A 19,841-nucleotide genomic window follows, 5' to 3' on the forward strand; every position below is an offset into this window, starting at 1 on the left:
CTTCATTTCCAGCAAGGAAACAGATCCTTGGGTATGAAAGCCCCCAGTTGGCTCAGGACCTGTGTAAGCCCAGGTGACAGACCAGTAAACAGAGTGACAAAGGCCCAAAGGCTCGTGAGGTGCCTCTGGGAGGTTGACACACTTTACTGAAGGGCTTCTTTGGTTCTCCCTTCTAGCTCTGGGAATGGTTTCTCTGGTGCTGCAGGTGGGCTTGCTCAGTAGCGGCTTCCCACAAAGCTCCCTTTCCCTTCACACAGAAGGAGGAAAAAACCTTACCACTTTCTATAGATCCAACTACCAACTTCACATGTTGGTCCAAAAGAGGATCTCTTCTAGGTGGAAAGATAAGAAGACAGATTTTCCTACCTGCACAGCAACCCACCATCTCTCCTGAACTACAGAAGATAATAAGGCTAAAACAAAAGCACAGCTTTAAAAGCAGGAAACAAAGAGTGAGTTTCAGCTTTAACTCCAGTTGCTGTCTGAGACCCATGGAGACACGAACGCCTCCAGTCCTGGTACTCCCAGGTAGCATGATGTTTTAGGGGAACCGGGAACATGGGCACCAGGTTTAGAGACGGAACTGGAGCAAACAAGGATTATCATTTTTGCATTTTGGGGGGGGAATCAGGGGAAAAGGCCAAAGGAGGGCCAAAATATTCAGCATCGAATCTTTAATTTTCTTTAGAGTCTGGCTTTGGGAAGGATTTAGAGCTTGTGAGGTCAAAGTACCCTTAGTTGTCCTTGTTTGGATAAATGAAAACTAATTTTAAGGGACAGTGTCTCTCCTTATTCTAACTAGGGCTCTCCAAGCCCCTCTTGGTCCCGGAAGAGAGACCTTACAAAATAACCAAAATAAGAGGTGAACTTAAAATACATTTTCATTTGGGAACAATTTTGGGGTTAGCAAAGCTGAATTTAATTTTTTAATAGAAAAATGAATTTAATGTTTTGAGTGTCAAAAACAAAAGTAAGGGGAAGAAGGACCCATTTCTTACCTTTTTCAAACCTGCCACAAACACAATAAAACTCCCTTAAAGACTCTTTACCCTAAAAGGAACCAGCTATAAAACCATCTTATACAGGAAAATGTCTTAAATGGAAAATGGTCCATCAGGGACAAATATAGGAACCCGGGAAGTATCTATACATTCAGAAAAACTTTAAACGTTCCTTAATAAGATTGGAGTGTACTTCTAGAGGACGGAGGAGAGCAAGAGCAGACACCAATGACCAATTCACACCAACAGAAAGAAAACAGAGAGAAAGCCCCCAGCCCCAGACAGGTTACAGGACTGCTCCATCCTGTGAAATCTCATGTGATGGAGAGATTTCAAAGGCCAGGATCTCTGGCCCAGAGGGAACAAAGTTTGTAACGGAAATGGAGACCCCTGGTGGCTCCTGTGTGAACTGCCACAATAACTTACAAAGGGACTGGTCTATGAACAGGAGAGGCTACACATGCCAGAGATAGAAAAGCTACGTGTGTGTGTGTGTGTGTGTGTGTGTGTGTGTGTGTGTGTGTGTAAAATGAAGAATGGACTATATATGATTCTCTATAATCAGTACCCAAAACAAGATGCCACTGAGAGCTAGATGGCAGTAGCCAACTATCTGGTCAAGGCATCCCCATGGTCTGAGGGGACCGAGTCTTGTGCTCACGTCCTTACGACGTGCCTTGCCAGATTTCACAGTGACTTGATAATGAAAAACTCTGTCTCTGGCTAGCCTAAGAACGGCATGAACTGCAGCTGGCTGGATTACGACGACCGGGGGAAATAGGGCAGCGGGAAGGGAAGTGGAAGGAGACAATGAGGGCTTCATTCTCAAGGTTTTAGGTAATGGGGAGGCTAATTCCTGCAAGAACTTAGAATCTAATTTTCAACTGAAGTCCCCAAGCTAGTTAAATAGGAAGATTTTAATATCAGTCAGTCCCCTTGTCTAGAATTAAATTATACGCCTCAGACAGTACAAGACTTGTCAGTAGACTGTGGGGAAGCTGATGAGTTGACACCAGGGCTAGTGGCATTTGTTTTGGGGAAGACAGTGGGCTTGGGCCGTGTGGCTGGTGGTTTGACCGGGGCAGCCATCTTGACAGACTTGACAGGCCGGAAGGCGCAGGCGATGTCCCCAGCAGTACTGGCGCTGCGCTGAAAGGCTGGCTCTGGGTCCTTGAGAAGCTGGGTGTGCAGGGGGCTGGAGGGTTCCGATGTGGGGGCCACCACCGGGGAGGTTTTGAGGGGCTCCAAGGTGTCCAGAACCACATCAGGGGTGTGCTTGACGCTGCTCTGTCGCTCTAGTTCCCGCAGCTCGTTCAGGGCCGAGTTCATTGTTGTCTCAATATCCTGCAAAACAGGAAAAAGGAGGAGGTGAGGCACATGAAGGGAGAAGTCCCCAAGGATCCTACTTCTATAACAGAGGCCAAGTCTCGAAGAGACCAACTGTAAGATGTCTAGATTACTGTAGCTGGCCACACATCTTAACACATGAATGCAAGAAAAGTGGGGAAAGGGGGACGGAGGGATTTCTATTATCATGATATTCTTTACCTTTAGAAAGAGTGGTTGTGATGTTTTTAAATTAGGGACCTTGGGCTTTAGAGACAGGTATAAAATATTTATGGATAAAATGACATACCCAGAGGGAAGGGGAAAGGTGGATGAACTAAGCGTGGCCAGGAGTTTGGTCAGGAGTACATGGGGATTCATTATCTGGTTCTCTCTACTTTGGGGGTAAGTTTGAAATTGTACATAATAATCAATTCCCAAAAAAGCAGTAGAGACGAAGTACAATCTTTATTCTCTTGCACTTTGAGGCCAAAGGTTAAAAGGGTTAGTCCTTCCATCTCAGGGGCTAAGGAACATTTCAAGAGGCCAGTGTCTGAAGATCATCAGGACACTTCTCCTGACCCCTCCTCCCTGACTTCCGGCCCACTTTGAAACTAATTTCATCTACCCATCACCATGGAGGGGACCAAACAATGACCAGGAGGGGGCACCAAAGCCCATGTAGGTGAATTGCCTGCAAATCAGGGGAGCATTTCAGATCTTAAACAGCAGTGGTAGCCCCGGTGCTCAAGGCAGAACCAAGAACCTTGACAAGCAAGCCAGCTGCCTCCCAGAGAGACCTCCCAACTCCCACCCCCTCAAACTTGGGTCTGGTACCCCCAAACCACCATAGGGCTACTCCTTGCAATTAGGCTCACATTGAAAGATTCTATGTTCTAAGCAAAGAACCCAGTAAAGCTTTCTTTGTCTTACAGAGTGATCCATACTTTCTGTTGACAGTGATTCAATTTTTCTTTCTTTATAATTAAAAAAAATTTAATTATTATGAGTACATAACAGTTGTATATCTTTATAGGGTACATGTAATGTTTTGACACAGGCAGTGATTCAATTCCACTCATCCCTATGACATTCTCAAACCCTTAAAACGCTCAGGAAGAATGCCTCCTTCCTCAGTCAATCTCTGCAGCCAGAGTCTGTCCCAGCTGTGTACCTTTTCCTGACATTCCTATTAATGGCTGGCCAAGGAGAGAGCTGGGAGGATTCCCGTGGTGCAAGGCAGATTGCAGCCAAGAGCTTAAACAGAGGCACAGAATAGAAAGCTAGCAAAGCAAGACATCTCAGGCTCGTAGCTCAATACTCAGCTTGCCAGGTACACCTCCTTAAGCACAGCACCGCAGTTAAGCCAATAGAGACCATGCCCAGCCTCTATCGCCCCCTGGAAAACGGGGTGAGAATCTCAACTCAGTTGAGACATGAGAGGGCAACAATGAGCCCTTAGTTCCTACCTGGTCTAATGAAAATTATATAGTTGGGAGAGACGTCTGAGTGAACTGCTTGGAGTGGCCCCGGTAGTCGGATTTTTAGAAGTGGGGTTGGATCTCTGACATTTCATGGAAAACAGACAGTCATCAGTGTGATGTATATATGGAAGAAAGACCCTGTAATCAGGAAGCTCATCACTACTGCATGTTGAGATTTGGCCTAGAAATCATTTTGGTACCTGAGCTCTCAGCAGCAAGACTATTTCTGGGCCTTTAAGACCAGGCACAGATTGTTTGAGTTATATATTAATTGCTTTATGGATCAAAGACAGGTCCAGATTGTTGACTGGTCACCTACACAGTAGGTTCCAGAGAGTAGCCTTAGGGATCAGGATAATGGGGATGAGCAGAGCAATATAAACATGTGGCCAGAATGACATCTGAGTCTCAACACTCAGGCAATCTCACTAAAGTCTACTGAGGTCTGAGACTCAAAACGTGGGCTAAGTGTATTCTATCTACTCCAATTGCTGGCTTTAAACATTACAGCATTCTTGGCAAATAGCCCATATATGAGCAAGAAGCCAGAATTCTTTTATTCTCTCTTCAGGTTCTTCTTGGCTAGCGAGGGATAGGCAGATTGTGGGTTAAGCCGTCTTATCAGGTCTACACATCCAACAGTAGACATGGATTTGGTATATAATGTATAAAATATCATTTTGTTTCAAGTCCTGTTATAATTAGCATGGGCTGCGCTAAGTGGCAGTGGCAAGTATAGACTTATGCTGTTTGTTCAGGACCCTCAGTTACCTGTGCAATGACCTCAGGGTCCATGGGCCGATGGTTATTGAAGCTTTTTGACCTTCCTGCTGTGGCCGTCTTCCGGATCTGTGGACTGTCCAGCCGATTCTTCAGGGATGAATGGCGGCTGATGGAGTTGAGGCTCCCATGCCCACTGACGGAACACTTTTCTGGCCCTTCCTTGGGAAGACTCTGGCTCAAGATGGGTTGTGAGGACGGGCGGCAGCTAGCCCCCACCCCTGGGGAGGAGGAGTCAGTCAGGGAACCACTCAACCCATGGCTGTCACTCCGAAATGTTTTCCGGATGCTTCCAGATTCTGGACGCTTCCTTTGCCTTCAATCACAAACAGAAAGGGCAATGTGATCAGGGAGCTCTGGCTCCGAGGAAGCTAGGACAAGTGAGAGGGGGCAGATGTTGGCACCAAGGGACTTCTTGAAGGAACATGTTCTCTCCTTGGTGTCACCTTTTCTTGTATTCTCCATGTCTTTATTCCCCTGCCACCCCCAACCTGCGCAAAAGAGAAATGGATACTTACTTGGTGGTCAGGGGCTTTCAGTTCTCAAGATGTAAGGTGCTGTCCAAAAAAATGTCTGATTAAATGAAAGTTTCTAACGGGAGACAGATTCATGAAAAGACCCCTTCCATTTCTGCTGTGAACAGGAAACCCAAGGCCCCAGGCAGGAAAAGAAGTCTCACCATCACCAAGGAGGTGGGGAATTGCTGGGAAGAGGAAAGTTAACTTTTCAAATGTTAGCATGTCCCTTGATCCAACAAGAGTAATTATTTGGGGCTCTGGCAAGAGACTGTTGTTGCTTATTCTGCAGATATGGAACAGGATAGTTTTCAACAAGCTGCAGAGTTAGGGTCCCATTTGTGCATTTTCTTAATGTGGAAATATGTACATACGTCTACATGACTCCTAACTCCTACGTCAACCAGCACTGGGTTCAGCGCTGGCTCTGGGTCAGTTTATTTCAGACCACTTAGGGCTCTTACACAAAACAGCTTGGCAGGATCCTAGTTATACAGGGTGTTGCCTGCTGCTGAATAATTTCATTTTCTCTTGGAATCAGATTTTAAAGGACCTAATCTAAGAAGCAATAACTCCCGGTCCAGATGGCAGCTGGACAGCTCTGATCTTGAATCTACTAAGGAAGACTGGGACTAAAGCTGGAGCTGAAGGTGGAAGGAGGGATGGGATAGGATTTTGAAAAGAAGGAGAAGTCAGGGGATGAGGCAGGGCCACTGCTCTAGGCCAGTCCTGGTCCTACTCACTGCTGAGGTCTTCCTCATCTTTACATCCCTGGAGCCTGCCCAGGACCTGGCACATATCAGCGTCTCCATGAATCTGTCCACTCGGCAGTTTTAGCTTTGTGACTCAGCCCTTCTCAAGTGGAAAAAGGATGTTCTCAGAGTCTTATAAGGCCCTGCTGAAATGACCCCTCCTCTGCAAAGATTTCCCTGGCACCACTAAGTCTAACTGCAGGCAGAATGGATCCCTTCCTCCTCTGTTCCTTTAGAGCTTCTATGATACCACTTTTTAATAACCTGTTTTAATCTTTACCTTGCCAGACTATGAGTTCTGAGATGAGGGACCATGTCTTATTCTCCTCTGAATAACCAGCATCAGTGCTTGCTATGACAGGAGTAGAGATGTAATAAATGTGTGATAAATCCAAATGCCACACCCTCATAATTCTTTGCTGATTTCCTTTTTCCACTTGAGTATGGCTGACTCACAGGCTTAAAACTGCTGAGAAGGCAGATTTGTGGAGTGGCTGCAGTGTGCCTATCACGGGCCAGGCCCCAAGGATGTAAAGATGATGAAGTCAAGAGTTCCCGGTTTCAAGGAGCTTATCCTGGGGCACAGGGGATCTGAGTGCACTGTGAGTATCAAGAGGTACTCAAAAATACTTTGGGAATTTAGTATAAGGGTATCTGACTCAGTCCTGGGGAAATTACAGTATCAGAAAAGCTTCCCTAAGGAGGAATATCTTTGGACTGAGTCTTGAAGGGAAAGGAGGAGTTGACCAGGTGAGGAGACATCAGGCGTGGAGGCCCAGGGGTACGAGAGAACCTACGCACTCAGGAAACTGAAGGGGTGTGGGAAGAGTGACGGGGGTGGGCAGGAGGAGTAAGGCTGAAAGGCAGACTTGCTCCTAAGGGCCAGACATGCCCGGGGGCTACTGCTCACTCAATGACCAGCTGGTATCTGGGTAGGCCATAGTGACAGAGGCTTGTCCTCTAAGAACCTGATTATGAGAAGCTGGATACCTCTAAGAAAGGAGTTCAAGAGAATCACCTTCTCTCTTTACTGATGTTCATCTTTGGACTACTTCAGCTGTTACTTCCCTACAAAAGGCATGAAATCTGTGGCATACGATGGCTTAAAGATGTGTACTTAACTAATTATTTAACTCTCCCTCCACCAAACCTGCCTTGGTTTTCAAGTTAATTACAGGCTTATGACCTTATAATTGTAGGCTTATAATTATTAATACTATAGGCTTATAAATAAGGAAGAAGAACGTGATTAGCCCACAGTTACTTTATATTAGTTTCCCTTCCCAGCAGGGCAGTATGCTGGAGGGAAATATAAAATCCTCTCTCTCACTCTCTCTCTCTTTTTTTTTTTTTTTTTGCTGGTCTGAATTAAATTACAACTACATTGAGTAAGTGAACTGAATAAACTACTTCGCTAACTTGAGGGTGAAAGAGATGGCAAACAGCCACGTGCCCCAACCACTCCCACTGCTACCGTCTGGTTGGAAAAAAGCCAAGAGATCTAGGAAACCTGGTATAGTTTAAAAACAACAAGCATCTTTTATTCTCCTTCCAGTCTCAGTGTCCAGAGGCTACGGTTAACAGGTTTTCAAAGTGCAAATCATTTCATTCCTCCAAAGCCAGAGGGGAATAAAAACTGTACAGCATCTCCAATCCATATTCATCAGGAGCACCCTGGAGCTGGTCATCCTGTTGGCACGGGGCCAAGTTTCGGGGGCTGGCGGAAAGAGGTCTGTAGGCTTTGGGACTTGGTGTCTGGCCCCTTGAGATGACATTAGTTCTCCAGTAACCCGAATGCCTCTCAGGGAGGCAGCGGCAGGCAGGCGTGGAATCCCTCTGGGCAGCCAGATCAGGCGTAGGTGGAGTTAAAACCCCAGATGTTGCTAACAGCCACATTGAAAGCTGGGGGTCAGAGTTAAGAGCCTGCTGGACAGGAGTGGGACTGTGCAGAGGGACTGAGAGGGAGGGATAATACACAGGGCTAATGCAGTAGGGAAAAAATGAAAAATCATTTTCCCTTGTGAGGGGCAGAATAAAAGGGAGCTAGGCATGAGGCAATGAGCAAAGAGCTCAGGACAAAGCTTTCCTTGGGGACATAGTGGTCTCCTTTCCTCCACTGGAGTGAATGAAGGATGGGCCAGCAACAGACACATGATATTGAAATCAACCCACCTGGGCCAACATCAGTCTAGTAGGAGACACACACGAGACTGAATCTTTGCACAAACAAGGGTGAAGGGAGACAGAATTGGGAAAGAGAAGGCACCTCTGAGAAACAGTACAAAACCGAGTTGCATAAAGTGACCAAAGCTTTGGCCAAAGTTGTAGCCATAAGAGTGCCAGGGAGGTCTGGGCTGACAGACACCGTGGGAACACACAATACAGCACCCTTCCACAGCACAAGGGCAGCTAGCTGGAGACCTGGCCCTGGCCCCGAGGCCTGTAGAAGCTTCCTCAGCCCTGCCTGCCTTGCAGCAGCAATGAACACATGCAGACTGTTAGGCTGGGGGAGCTGGGAGCCCTCCGAGCAGCACAGGAGTGGAAGGGGGGTTAGGCTGGAGGGTGAGGCTGGGTGTTGCAAGTCATTCAGGGGAGCAGAAAATGAAAAGCAGAGCTTACTTGTTGATGTTTGCAAGATAAATATCGGCTACATGACCCCCACTGGGACAGCTGGCCCCCGCTCTGGCTGTCACCTTTTCTTCAGGTGGCTCAGAAATGACCTCAATCTCAGACTTGGGGCTGGACCTCTCCACGACACCGTCCTCGCTGGGGGAGCAGGGGCAGGCAGGCAGGGAGGAGGGAAAACAACAACAACACAAAAAGCAGTGTTAAATCGGCACGATGGCCCCCCGACACACACGCGACCCCACACAGCTCTGAGGCGGCAGCAACACCTGGCAGGGCTAGCTCTGTGAGCGGAGGCAAGGAAACCTACGGGCTGGAGGGTTGTTTAAATAAAATAAATAATCCGCTGAGCTCTGTGGGCTCCTCAGCTCCTGGGGAAAGCTTGGCTAGGGGACACCTGGCTTCGGGGCAGCTGCCTTCTACCCCATGCTGCTTTCTCAGGGTGGCAGGCTGAGGCCACCTCCTGGAGAAGGAGGTGGCAAGTCCAGGTTGTGGTTTAGCTGCTGAGGTCCTGGGCACTGCCAGGTAAGGACAGTCCTCTCTGTGGTGGCTCTGGAGATGCCGGCGTCGAGGCAGGACACCGCCACACTCTGTCGTAGCGCATCTCAGCCTGGCTTAGAGTGTCCAAGCCGGTCCCAGGTTTCTCCACTGCTCTCCTGGCCCCTCTGGCTACTGATGACAAAGAAAGCCCCTTCTCCCTCACAATTCCTCTTCTCTTGATCCTGTAGTGAAGTCATAATGCTAAATTTGGGAGGGTCCTGTTCACGCACAGATTGCCACCAGGTTTTCGATGCTATCAACAGAGGGAGGATTTCCCTGCAGAACGAGCCGGGGAGAGGCTGGGAGGGTGCAGACTCACTCAGGATATCAACCTTTAAAAAATAATATTAAGGGAAGGACTAAAAACACTGACAGTATCGTATCCAAGGGAAGGGAGTTGGGGGCAGAGGCAGGGCAAAGGGACAGGAAGGCAGGCTTGGGTGGGCCCAGGGGACACTGCTTCACAGGGTGGAAACCAACTGACAGCCCATCTCTCCGGGCCAGTTCAGGTTCCCTTTGTTCCCTGACATCCTTTCCCTCCTCCTTCCCATCTTCCCCCAAATCAACCTCATCTGGGTTAAATAAACTGGGTCCTTTCCACAGGGCTGATTTCTCCTAGAAAGTAAGTTTTCATTTTCATTTACAAGGGGAAAAGTGTCACCAGCAGCTCAATATGTTGGAATGAGCATAATTGTGACCAAAAAAAAAAAAATTGTGACAAAGAAACAAAAATGTTTTATCAACCTGATCTTCTCAGAAAGGAAATATAGGTGATCAAATATAACATAATAAAACCCCAGGCCGGGTGTGGTGGTTCATGCCTGGAGGGAGGCTGAGGTGGGAAAAGTGCCTGAGGTCAGGAGTTCGAGACCAGCCTGAGTTAGAGTGAGACTCCACTACCCCACCTCTACTAAAAACAGAAAAAGTTAGCCTGGCATGGTGGCATGTGCCTATAGTCCCAGGCTGAGGCAGGAGGCTCACTTGAGCCTGAGCCCAGGAATCTGAGGTTGCTGTGAGGTATGATGATACCACTGCACTGTAGCTGGGGTGATAGAGTGCAACTCTGTCTCAAAAAAAATAAGTAAATAAAAGATGAGCACTGGCAGGTAGGTTTCCAAATTCATTGTGTTGGGGCTGATTTGCAGGGGTACAGATAGTGGGGAGATGTTAAAAAACTTTCTACTGAGGAGGGTAGAGCAGGAAAAGGGGGTGTTTCATGGACCCATTGGTATCCCCTGGGGTTGGTGTCCCTCAGACTCATGAAGTTTCACTCCCACAGTGCAGCCAGGGGCCCAACGTACGTGTCTTGGACCACGATGTACTGATGGGGGATGAGTCCGTCAATGCCATTGTGCCGGCCTTCCCACCAGTCGTCGGAAGCCCGCTGGTAAAGCAGCAGGGATGCCCCCTTCTTGAAGGACAGCTCTCGGGCTGTCCGGCCCACATAGTCAAACTTGGCAATGGCCTCAATGGGCTCACACTCTAAAAAGGACAGAAAGGAAGGAAATACATGTTCTTGGATGTACAGACTCAGGAATTGGGTGGAAAAGCTCAATTATTTGAACTTATAGGGGAAGATAACTTAGTGTGAAAAATAAACTTTGGATGAGCTACAAAGCAGGTAATCCCCATGGATGCTGTGCCATTGCCCTAAAAGCACTGGTATCCTCTTCCCTGCCTTTGCATCTGCTGTTCCCTCCACTGGCAATTTCCAGTCTTCTCTCTCATCTGCTAAATGAACGCACCAAGACACAACTCCAACACCCCAGCTTCCCACAGTGACTTCTTTGGTGTTTCCATAGCTCTGTATGCTGAGTTCTCTCATCCAACTGCCATACTGTACTTTGGGAAGTATTTATTTTTGGATTATATAATAACTCTATTAGTTCTAGAAAAGTTATCATACTATATTTTAAATATTTATTTATGTTATTCATTCTTCCTAGTAGAGCACAAGCTTCTTGCCTCCAAAAAGAGAAAATAATCTGTCCAATCAACTTTCCAAAGAGCAAAATATGGAAATGTATTTGGTGACCATTATATACACATGAGAATAATTAGAAAAATTAAAAAGGGTTCACAAATGCAATGTATTTTTACTTTTGTGTGGCTTCTATCTTCTCATCTGTCAAATGTGGATGTTAAGAGTGCCTTTGTCATGAAGTTGTTATGAAAAGCCAATGACTTAAAATTTGTATAAGTGCTTGGAACAGTGCTCAGCCCATAGTAGGTGTTATGTGTGTATTAGTCATAGCTGTCATTGTTACCAGTATCTTTATCTACTCTTGGCTGCTGGCAGAGATCAGAAAAGAAGGCTTCCAGAAATCTGGAACCTGAGATGAAAGTCAGCTAGTCTGGGTAGTAACAGAGAGGCTGCTTAAAACCAAGGCTAGGCCTAGAAAGCCAGTGAACAGGCAGGGCCAGAGATTTCATTATAGGAAGCTGAACAGAGAAAGCCTGTCTAAATATCCCAGTCTTGGTTCCTTTTCTATGGCCTCAGGTATATCATTTGACTCTTTGACTTTCATTTTCTGGACTATAAAATAGCAGCCATATCTATTTGCCTAGAGATTAAAGAGATAACTTAGATAAAGCCTCTAACAGTGTTGGGCACACGGTAGGCTCTAATCCAATACTAATTTGCCTAGTTCACCTACTGCCCTCCTATAAAGTGGCAAATAATCATGCTGATGCTTTTGATGTCAGGATCTAAATACGCAGTCTTGATTTTTTTCTCCTTTAAAAGTTGGCCTAGGATTGCAGAATTCCCAGCAAGGCAGGGAGCAGGGACAGCTCTATAGACTGTGTCATTTTATTCTCGTGCCCAGAAAATTCTGAGGGCCCCTGTCAGCTGCTAAGGCTTTCAGAGCCCAAGTGATCCAGAAATGGAGGTGTAGAACTATTGGAAAATGTGCTGGCGGGACAGACCCTAATAAATCACAGGCACTGCAGAGGGGCCTGAGGATGACAGCTGAGCATTCCACCCCCAATGCACATCACCAGTCTGCTCAGCGCTCGTCTGCCTGTACTTTGGAAAGGGTCAATTTTTCTAGTCAGCAGGCGTAAAGGCATGTGGCTTCTGCATCCTCATTCCCACTCCTCTCTGCTTGCTTCTGTTGGGTTCTGGGTATCCAGCTTCTCTGTTCCCTTGGCTTATTGTTTTTCAAATGTGCTTTCCTTCGTTTTGGTCTCCAGCTACCTAGCGGGAATCTGGGCTGTGATAAGGGACTAACATGCTGGATCCAGGCCAGACAAGGAGCTGGGAGGTGGGGCAAGAATATGATAGGTCTAGTTTTTCTCTTCTGGTTTAGTACAGAGACCATTCTATTTGAGAAGATGGGCTGTCCCTCCATGGAAGGGAAGGATGAAAATGAGAGACGGGAGAGCCCCCTGCCTGTCCTCAGGGGATGGCTGGGCTAGATGGCTGATCAGGCTCACAGGATGTGTAATCACTTCCTTCTACTTCACCCCTGGCAGTCCCACTGACCAGGAAGCAGGGCTTCATACCGTCATCACTTGTGTGGTGCTCTGCGGTCACATCCTGGGTGGAGTCTTCAGCCAAGGTAGTCTCTCCATGAGGGCTATCACTGCAACAGAAGCAAGAGTGACTGGGACATAGTGTTTGCTTAAAAACTTCTTGTCTTCCCCTTCGTACAGCCTTGGAGCAAGGACATCAAATTGATCTGATGCTCTATCTCCCCTAAGTGTTCATAACAGACAAATGCTTATAATGAAATACAAGGCTCCAGAGGGTCTCTGGTCTAGCTCCTGCTACAAAAACTACTTGAGACTACTTGGGACTTAGAATATCTTGAGATTAAAAAGAAAGCCCTTTTGAAGTTATAAAACACATTTTAAAGAAAATATGTGTTTCAATTTCTTTCTTTCTTTCTTTCTTTTTTTTTTTTTTGCAGTGTTTGGCCGGGGCTGGGTTTGAACCTGCCACCTCTAGCTTATGGGGCCGGCGCCTTACTCCTTTGAGCCCCAGGTGCTGCCTGGGTTTCAATTTCTTAAGGGCTAACTCCCTATGTGAATTCATTCCTGGTTCTCAAGGAAGAAGTCTGGTAAAAGGGAAAAACTGTTTTTCCATCAGATACAATTGACTCTGAAAACCAGCTCTGACACTTGGTTGTGTGTGACCCCAGTCAAGTTACTTAATACCTTTAAGCTACCTTGTCTATAAATTGAAGATAATGATTTGTTGTGTGAGGATTTAATGAAATAATTTAGTAACAAGTTTGGCATATAGGGAGAGTTCAACAAATGATACTTCTTCCCTTCTTATTTTGCTTGATGCTTCGAGGTTACTTTGTGGTTTAGACTGTGAACTGGTGATAAAGTAAGAGGTGAGGCATAGATGAGTGGGTAGGAAACAAAAGTAGGGGAGGAAGAATCTGCTGTGGGCTAGACGCTGCTAGAGGGCAGGGATGGAAGCCCAGTCAAGTTCTTGAAATAATTCGTAGAATCTAAAACTATCCAGGGTAGAGAATTGAGACTGACCAGAGAAGTTACTAGGAAAGTTGTTTCTACACCTGATCTCATGGACTTCAGAGTTTGTGAGGATGGGCACCTGTAAGGTTCTTACTTCCTAAAAAGTAGAGAAACTCTGTTCATTTCTAAAGTTCTCCCCCACACCCCTAAGCGGTAGGTAGCAACAAGTAAGCCTTTCCAGGCAGTTCTGTGACAGCAACACCCTCCCACTCAACTCTACAGCCTGGCCACATGGTTTCTACCTTTGAGACCTAAACCATCTTCATTCCCATGGGATGGTCCTACACTCCTGGGAAGTTCCTCAAACACCAGGTGATCAGTTCAGAACACCCCACATGGAGCAAATCAGGTCCCAGGAGGTTTTCCAGACTCCAGAGAACATCTCAGGAGAGTATCAATAGGGTTATGATTTTTGACTCTTTGTTAAAAAACATAAGCATAATTTCTCACTGTTTTGGGGGCCTAAAAACCATCTGATGACTTTGGGGAAAGTTCTGGAACCTCTTGGAGCCCCTAGAGGTGCACAGGGCAAAGGCAAACCTTTCCCCAGGACTTCAAGCCCATTTACATGGCCATCCACTAAGGCAACAATTCTGAAATTCAGAGATCTCTGGAAGGCTTTTTAAAAAAGAGACTGCCCCACTCAGAGTTCTGAGTCACTAGGTCTGGGTGGAGCCAAGGAATTGCATTTCTAGTCAGTTCTATGTGATGCAGGTGCTACATGGACTCCACTTTGAAACCTCTGTTTTATGGCAAAGGCAAGATGATGCTTTTTAAGGCCTCTTCTTGCCCTAAAATCTTATGTTTCTCTGGTCACATACTCTCAGCCCCAGCAATGCCCCTAGTAGGCCTGCTAGCACCCGAAGACTCAGAAGAAGACCACTGTGCCTCCCAGCAGGTAGTCCTAGAAAATTGGTTCCATTTGCAGGGTGGTAAGTGTGGTAAAATAGATTTGCCTCTCCTCTCCACAGTGTGGGACACTGGTGCTCCTCACATTGGTGGAGCCTGTGTGCTCCCCTCACCATGGCTGACCTGGCCTCCTGGCCATTTTCCAGGCTTCTTAGGGCTCTAACTCTCCTTCTATTTCCCCTTGCTCACTTCCTTCATCACCCTAACTTACTGTGCTGGCGTTCTTTCTCTTCCCAAGGGAGAGGAAAGGCCAGGAGTTTTCTTGGTGGGTGTGAATCCCATGGTCTGAGGTCCCTCTCAACCCAGGGCCACTGACTCTGGATCCTCAAGTGCTGCTGGCCTCCTTACCCAGCATGTGGTAGTCATGTTCCCTCACTAGCCTTGTGGGTTTTACAGAGGCTGCTAATAAATGCCGGGTGCACAACAAACAGGGGCGGGGAGCTGGGGAGAACACCTTGGAGAAAACTGGAGGAAAGTGCCTGCCTGTCTGCACCCTGTGAGCCATGGCCTTCCGGGGCTGTCTGCGCCACTGGGCTAGGATGGGGGTGCAGGGCTGTGGGGGAGCTCTATGCCCTGGGCATTGGTCCAGAGCCTGCAGTGGTTTGATATTTGAGAAGTAACAGCAGATTTTCTGCCAGATTTTAGCAGAAAGGTAAAGCAAGAATTGGGAAACACAGTTCTACAGCTTTTCACCATTATGCACGGGGGAAAACCAACCTTCTAAGCCACATGCACAAGGACAGCTCCCTGGAGCTTGTCAGCCAGTATGCTGAGAACTGAACTGACCAACGACCTCCCCAGTCATCACTGACCATCTGTCGGTGACAAAAAGCTTTCTCTCCCAGCTGGCCAGCATAGGTGCCTCCAGCTCACACCCACACACTGAAATCTGCAGTACAGCAGAGAGAAGTGAACCTAGGGATGTCACTGATATTATTACGTTCACAGACAAATGAATGCCAATTTCTTCACTCCTTAGGCAAGAGGCTTCTGTGGGGTCAGGGAGAAGTGTGGCCCAATTGGCCTCTCATTAAGTAAACAAGCTCCTCTGTCCTCCTCTACCTCAGTCAATAGCAATGGGGCTGGTTGAATTGGTTCCAGATGTTGAATTTAGATGGAATCTGATTTGGGCTGGCTTGTGCTTTCAGCTCAGCTGAAATACTATGTAGGGGAAGTGGGGAAGAGGAGGAGGAGGGGAAAGAGTAAGGGACATTAGGGACTAAAGGAGGGAGGCAATTGTCTTTGTGTTTAGCAGAAAAATGACATGGTAAGTGCTATTGTGGTGAGCAGCGTGGGGTAAGGGGTGGTGCTCTATGCTAAGAGACAAGAGATCAGGATTCAGTTGTCATTGCTGGGTGGCCTGAAACACCATCTCTGGTCTCTCTGGGTTGTAGTGACTTCTGTAAAGTGAAAATAGTGATTTGTCTAACAGAGGGTTCTACCAAAGATGTGTCCTAGGGATTCCACTTAGAGCTCTGTTTCCAGGCTAGGTCAGGGAAAACCCTGCCCCGTGGGGTCTAATCCTGCTTGAGAATGGGAGTGTGCCTAACCTGCTGCCAGTGGAGTTTACCTCTCTTTCTCTCCCCAACTTTCTGAAGTCATTCTAAAGTGTCATCTTACAAACTCAGTCAGGAAATGATGCCTCATATCTAAACTTATCCAAATAAGAAAGGAATTCCCTGGGACCCAGGACTGTCTTTCTCACCATACATAGCACAGAGTAGGAGCCCGAGAGATGCTATTGACTAGAGAAAGCAGTTCTATATGGAACTTTATAAAAATCTGTTTCTGGAGATGTTTAGTATTCCTATTAAAGTTGTTATTATCTTTCTGAATGGTCCCTTGCCACTGAGAATCCATTAAAAAAGGGAGTTGGCACAAAGCGGTATTTATTTTGAGGTAGGACTGAGGTGGGGGACTGCTTCTACCATCCCCACCCCCTGACAGCCAGGAACGTCTGGGAGTGGGAGGCTGGATCTGGGTTTCCCTTCAGTTTTTGTTTGGCCATCTGGCCCTCATGCCAGTGTGTGCTGGTGACTCCCCCCACCCTCCAGGCCCAAGTCCCCTACCAGTAATCCTCCATGCTTCCTCCTCTGCTGTAGACAGGGCCCTCCAGCTCCCTAGGGCTGGGGAAGATGTTCTCATGCTGGATGATGATGGTTTTGATCAGCTCATTCACGTGGGCTTGGCAGGACACCTGGTCGTGGCCCTCCGGCACTGACATCAGTGAGGGCCCGAAGCAGATGGCGAGGTTGTAGGGGTCCATCATGTTCTCTTCACTGAACTGTGATAAACTGGACGAGAAGGGAAAGGGGGCAAGCTGGAAACCTCGCGCATGAATGCCCAGAAAACACAAGCACAGAAGGCACTGCCAAGAGCAAAAGCAGAAGGTCCACAAATTGTCACCTGCCTTTCTGGGCATCAGAGGCCTTCCAGAAAGTCAGCTGGGAAGAACAGAGTGACCACCAGGATGGTGATTCAGGAGCCAAGGAAAAGCAAGGTGGAGGAGCCTTCCTGCAGGTCTGACCTTTCCTCATCCCAAACTCCCTCTTCACATCCTCTTACTGCCCCATCCTCACCCCTACTCAGAGCTCGTCCACCACAGACATTCTGTCTTGAGAAGATACTCTGCAGAGCTGAATGTGGCTCCCACAGGCCAAGGCACTGAGGTATCAGAGCAGACAGGGCCCCCAGGCTGCCCTGGTAATGACACGGCCAGAAGGCACGGGCATTTGCATTGTGTATATTCTACATAACAAAATAATCAAATTATTAGGGATATTCCATTCTAGCCTCTAGACTTATTAAAAAAATAGCCAACTGATTAGCTTTTGTATTCCATCAAGCCAGTGAATTTCTTTCTGCAACAGTTAATGCAATTGTTTTTCATTTTCATAATATCCTCCTACATTATTATATACAGGATCTAGTCTGGAAAAGGTCAGCATGCTGTTCAGCTTCTGCTCAGGCTTTCACTGGGTGCAGGCTGACTTTATTCTTGGGTATTTATTCTGGGAACACCCCCTTCTCAACCAGCAGCTGCTCCAACCTATGTATCCAACCTTGGTCAAGGATCCAAGGGTTTCAATGAGCCATTGCACCTGAGGGGTACCCACTGTGCCTTGTCTATCCAGGCACTGAGGGCTGGGCCAGCTCTGGATGCATCCCCCACACGGTCTGCAGAACAGTGAGTTCTACTGAGACTGGCCTCCCTTATAGGCATCAGCAGTAAACCTCCTGCACCAGTTTCTGACAGATCCTGAGAAGAAACCAAAGCCCTCTGATGGGGAACTAGAGGCCTAACGCTCAGGTGTCTCCATCTGAGTAGTTGTTCTTCCTTAGTAGGAAGAGTTTATTTCTAGTGTTCCCTGTATCCAGACTCTAACCCATTGGCGTTTTCCCCCTTGGAGATGCTGCATTGTACCCACTGCCCTTTCAAGAATCACTATGGGACCTGAGAAGTGGCACTATGGATGTGAATGACTGTCATGCAAAGAAAGTTGAGAATCACTATTTTCTAGGACCTATAATCAAATTTAGGAGAGGCCAGTGATGGGGAAGGTTACAGATCTCAGTGCTGGACAGTTTCACAGGAATTTTTTTGTTTGTTTTGTTTTTGTTTTTCTGAGACAGGGTCTTGCTCTGTTGCCTGGGATATAGGGCGGTGGCAGTGTCAACATAACTCATTGTAACTTCACACTCCTGGGTTCAAGTGATCCTCCTGCCTCAGCCTCCCAAGTAGCTGGCTCTACAGATGCCTGCCACTATGCTCTCCTAATTTTTTCTATTTTTAATAGAGACAGGCTCTTGCTTTTGCTCAGAATGTTCTCAAACTCCTACCCTCAAGCCACACTCCTGCCTTGGCCTCCCAGAGTGCTAGGATTACAGATGTGAGTCATCGCACCCAGCCTTCACAGGAGTTCTTAAAGATTTAATTTTATACTCTTTCCCTGGATCCTGAGTTAAAAGGGAGCAGCAATTTAGAAAAGACTGGGAGAAGTTTCTAAGTCTACTTCTTGGTCAAATTAAAACTGGAGAGACAGGAGAGATAACTACCTTGGTAACCTCAGGAACTGAGGCATGAGGAACCTGAAAGCTAAAGCTACAGCTAATCAATCCCAGGCTGGCCAGGTCTTGGTGTCATTGAGGGACAAGGAAGAGGAAGGCCCTGGTTCTTTAATGTGATATCACAATGGTTTAGTAACACAAAAGAAAGCAAGGCCGGGTGTGGTGGCTCACACCTGTAATCCTAGCAATCAGGGAGGCTGAGGAGGGTAGATTATCTGAACTCACAGGTTTGAAACTAGCCTGAGCCAGAGCAAGACACCTCATCTCCAAAAAGTAGCTGGGCGTTGTGGTGAGTGCCTATAGTCCCAGCTACTTGGGAGACTGAGGCAAGAGAATCGCTTAAGCCCAAGAGTGTGAGGTTGTTGTGAACTGTGATGCCGCAGCACTCTACTGACTACTAAACCAGCCATTTCTGGGAAATCTGGTGGTTAAAGTGAGACAAATGCTAGCCCCGAGTCCCAGGTCAAAGCTCTGTAAAAGATGACAAATGCTGTGAAGCCCACTAGGGTAACGATGTTCAATTCATAGATGGCTATGGTAACCGGGGACTTGAAGAGGACTCATCTGCATGGACTATGTGGTCTCCTGAATCTAGGTCCATTTTTTACTCCCATGAAAATATAGACTAAGATCTTTTCTCTTTTCCAATGGATAGTGTGAACATCTAAGTTTAGGGGCTAAAACAGTGGTGCTTAACTGTTTGAGTGACACAGACTCCTTCAAGAATTTGATAAAACCTAGAAAACTTTTAGGGAGAGAATGTTAGAATTCTCTCCCTAGAAAAATTCATGTATGTGCACTGAGTTTTGCTTAAAACATGGTGTTTATCAGTCATGTTTGATGTTCATGAAAGCTGTGTGGATATAAGACCTCAAACCCTGGCTTTTTATTTTTAAAGAAGTATCAAATGGATAACATGGGTAACACCTCCCTGCTTTAATTTTTTCTTCTTCCTGGTGTCAGCTTATATTCATGCCGTGTCCTCTAAGAGTTCCACTATATTTCTATAGTTTCGGTTTTTAATGTCAGCATATTCTCCTAACTGATTTGAACTCATCATCTTTCGTGCATCTTAGGAAGGCTCAGAATGGTGGTTGGGAACAGAGGCTTTAGGGCCTGGGGTAATGAGGAAATCGGCACTGGTAGGGAAACTTGCTTTTGATCATCTACTTTTCTAGAGTTTTCCCTTTTCACTCCAGAGGCCCCAGCTAAGCTCCACTTGGATTCCTGACCCATAGAACCTGTGACATATTATGTTTTTTTGGTTCCTCGAGATTGAGGATGTGCCCAATTCAAGAATAAAGTGCAGCCAGAATAAAGTACACACATACCGAGGACCCAGAGCAATGA

General features: G+C 46.8%; 1 protein-coding gene across 3 annotated transcripts in view; it reads right to left on the minus strand.

The window, feature by feature from the left end:
* Window positions 1-659: 659 nt before the first annotated feature.
* Window positions 660-19,841, minus strand: part of SRGAP2 (SLIT-ROBO Rho GTPase activating protein 2) — a 119,845-nt gene continuing 100,663 nt past the window's right edge. For 2 of the 3 annotated variants that reach the window (XM_023514563.1, XM_023514562.1), the window contains exons 15-20: window positions 16,493-16,717; window positions 12,531-12,610; window positions 10,325-10,505; window positions 8,478-8,624; window positions 4,583-4,907; window positions 660-2,345 (exon numbers count right to left, since the gene is read on the minus strand). In XM_023514563.1, coding sequence (XP_023370331.1) covers window positions 1,962-2,345; window positions 4,583-4,907; window positions 8,478-8,624; window positions 10,325-10,505; window positions 12,531-12,610; window positions 16,493-16,717 — 1,342 coding nt within the window. In that variant the 3' untranslated portion in view covers window positions 660-1,961. Of the gene's footprint in view, window positions 2,346-4,582; window positions 4,908-7,372; window positions 9,356-10,324; window positions 10,506-12,530; window positions 12,611-16,492; window positions 16,718-19,841 lie in introns of those variants that run through there. The other variant, XM_023514564.1, reaches the window with a different exon arrangement.

Source organism: Otolemur garnettii, unplaced genomic scaffold, assembly GCF_000181295.1.
Source record: "Otolemur garnettii isolate 467f Iridium unplaced genomic scaffold, OtoGar3 scaffold00055, whole genome shotgun sequence".
Taxonomy (NCBI): domain Eukaryota; kingdom Metazoa; phylum Chordata; class Mammalia; order Primates; family Galagidae; genus Otolemur; species Otolemur garnettii.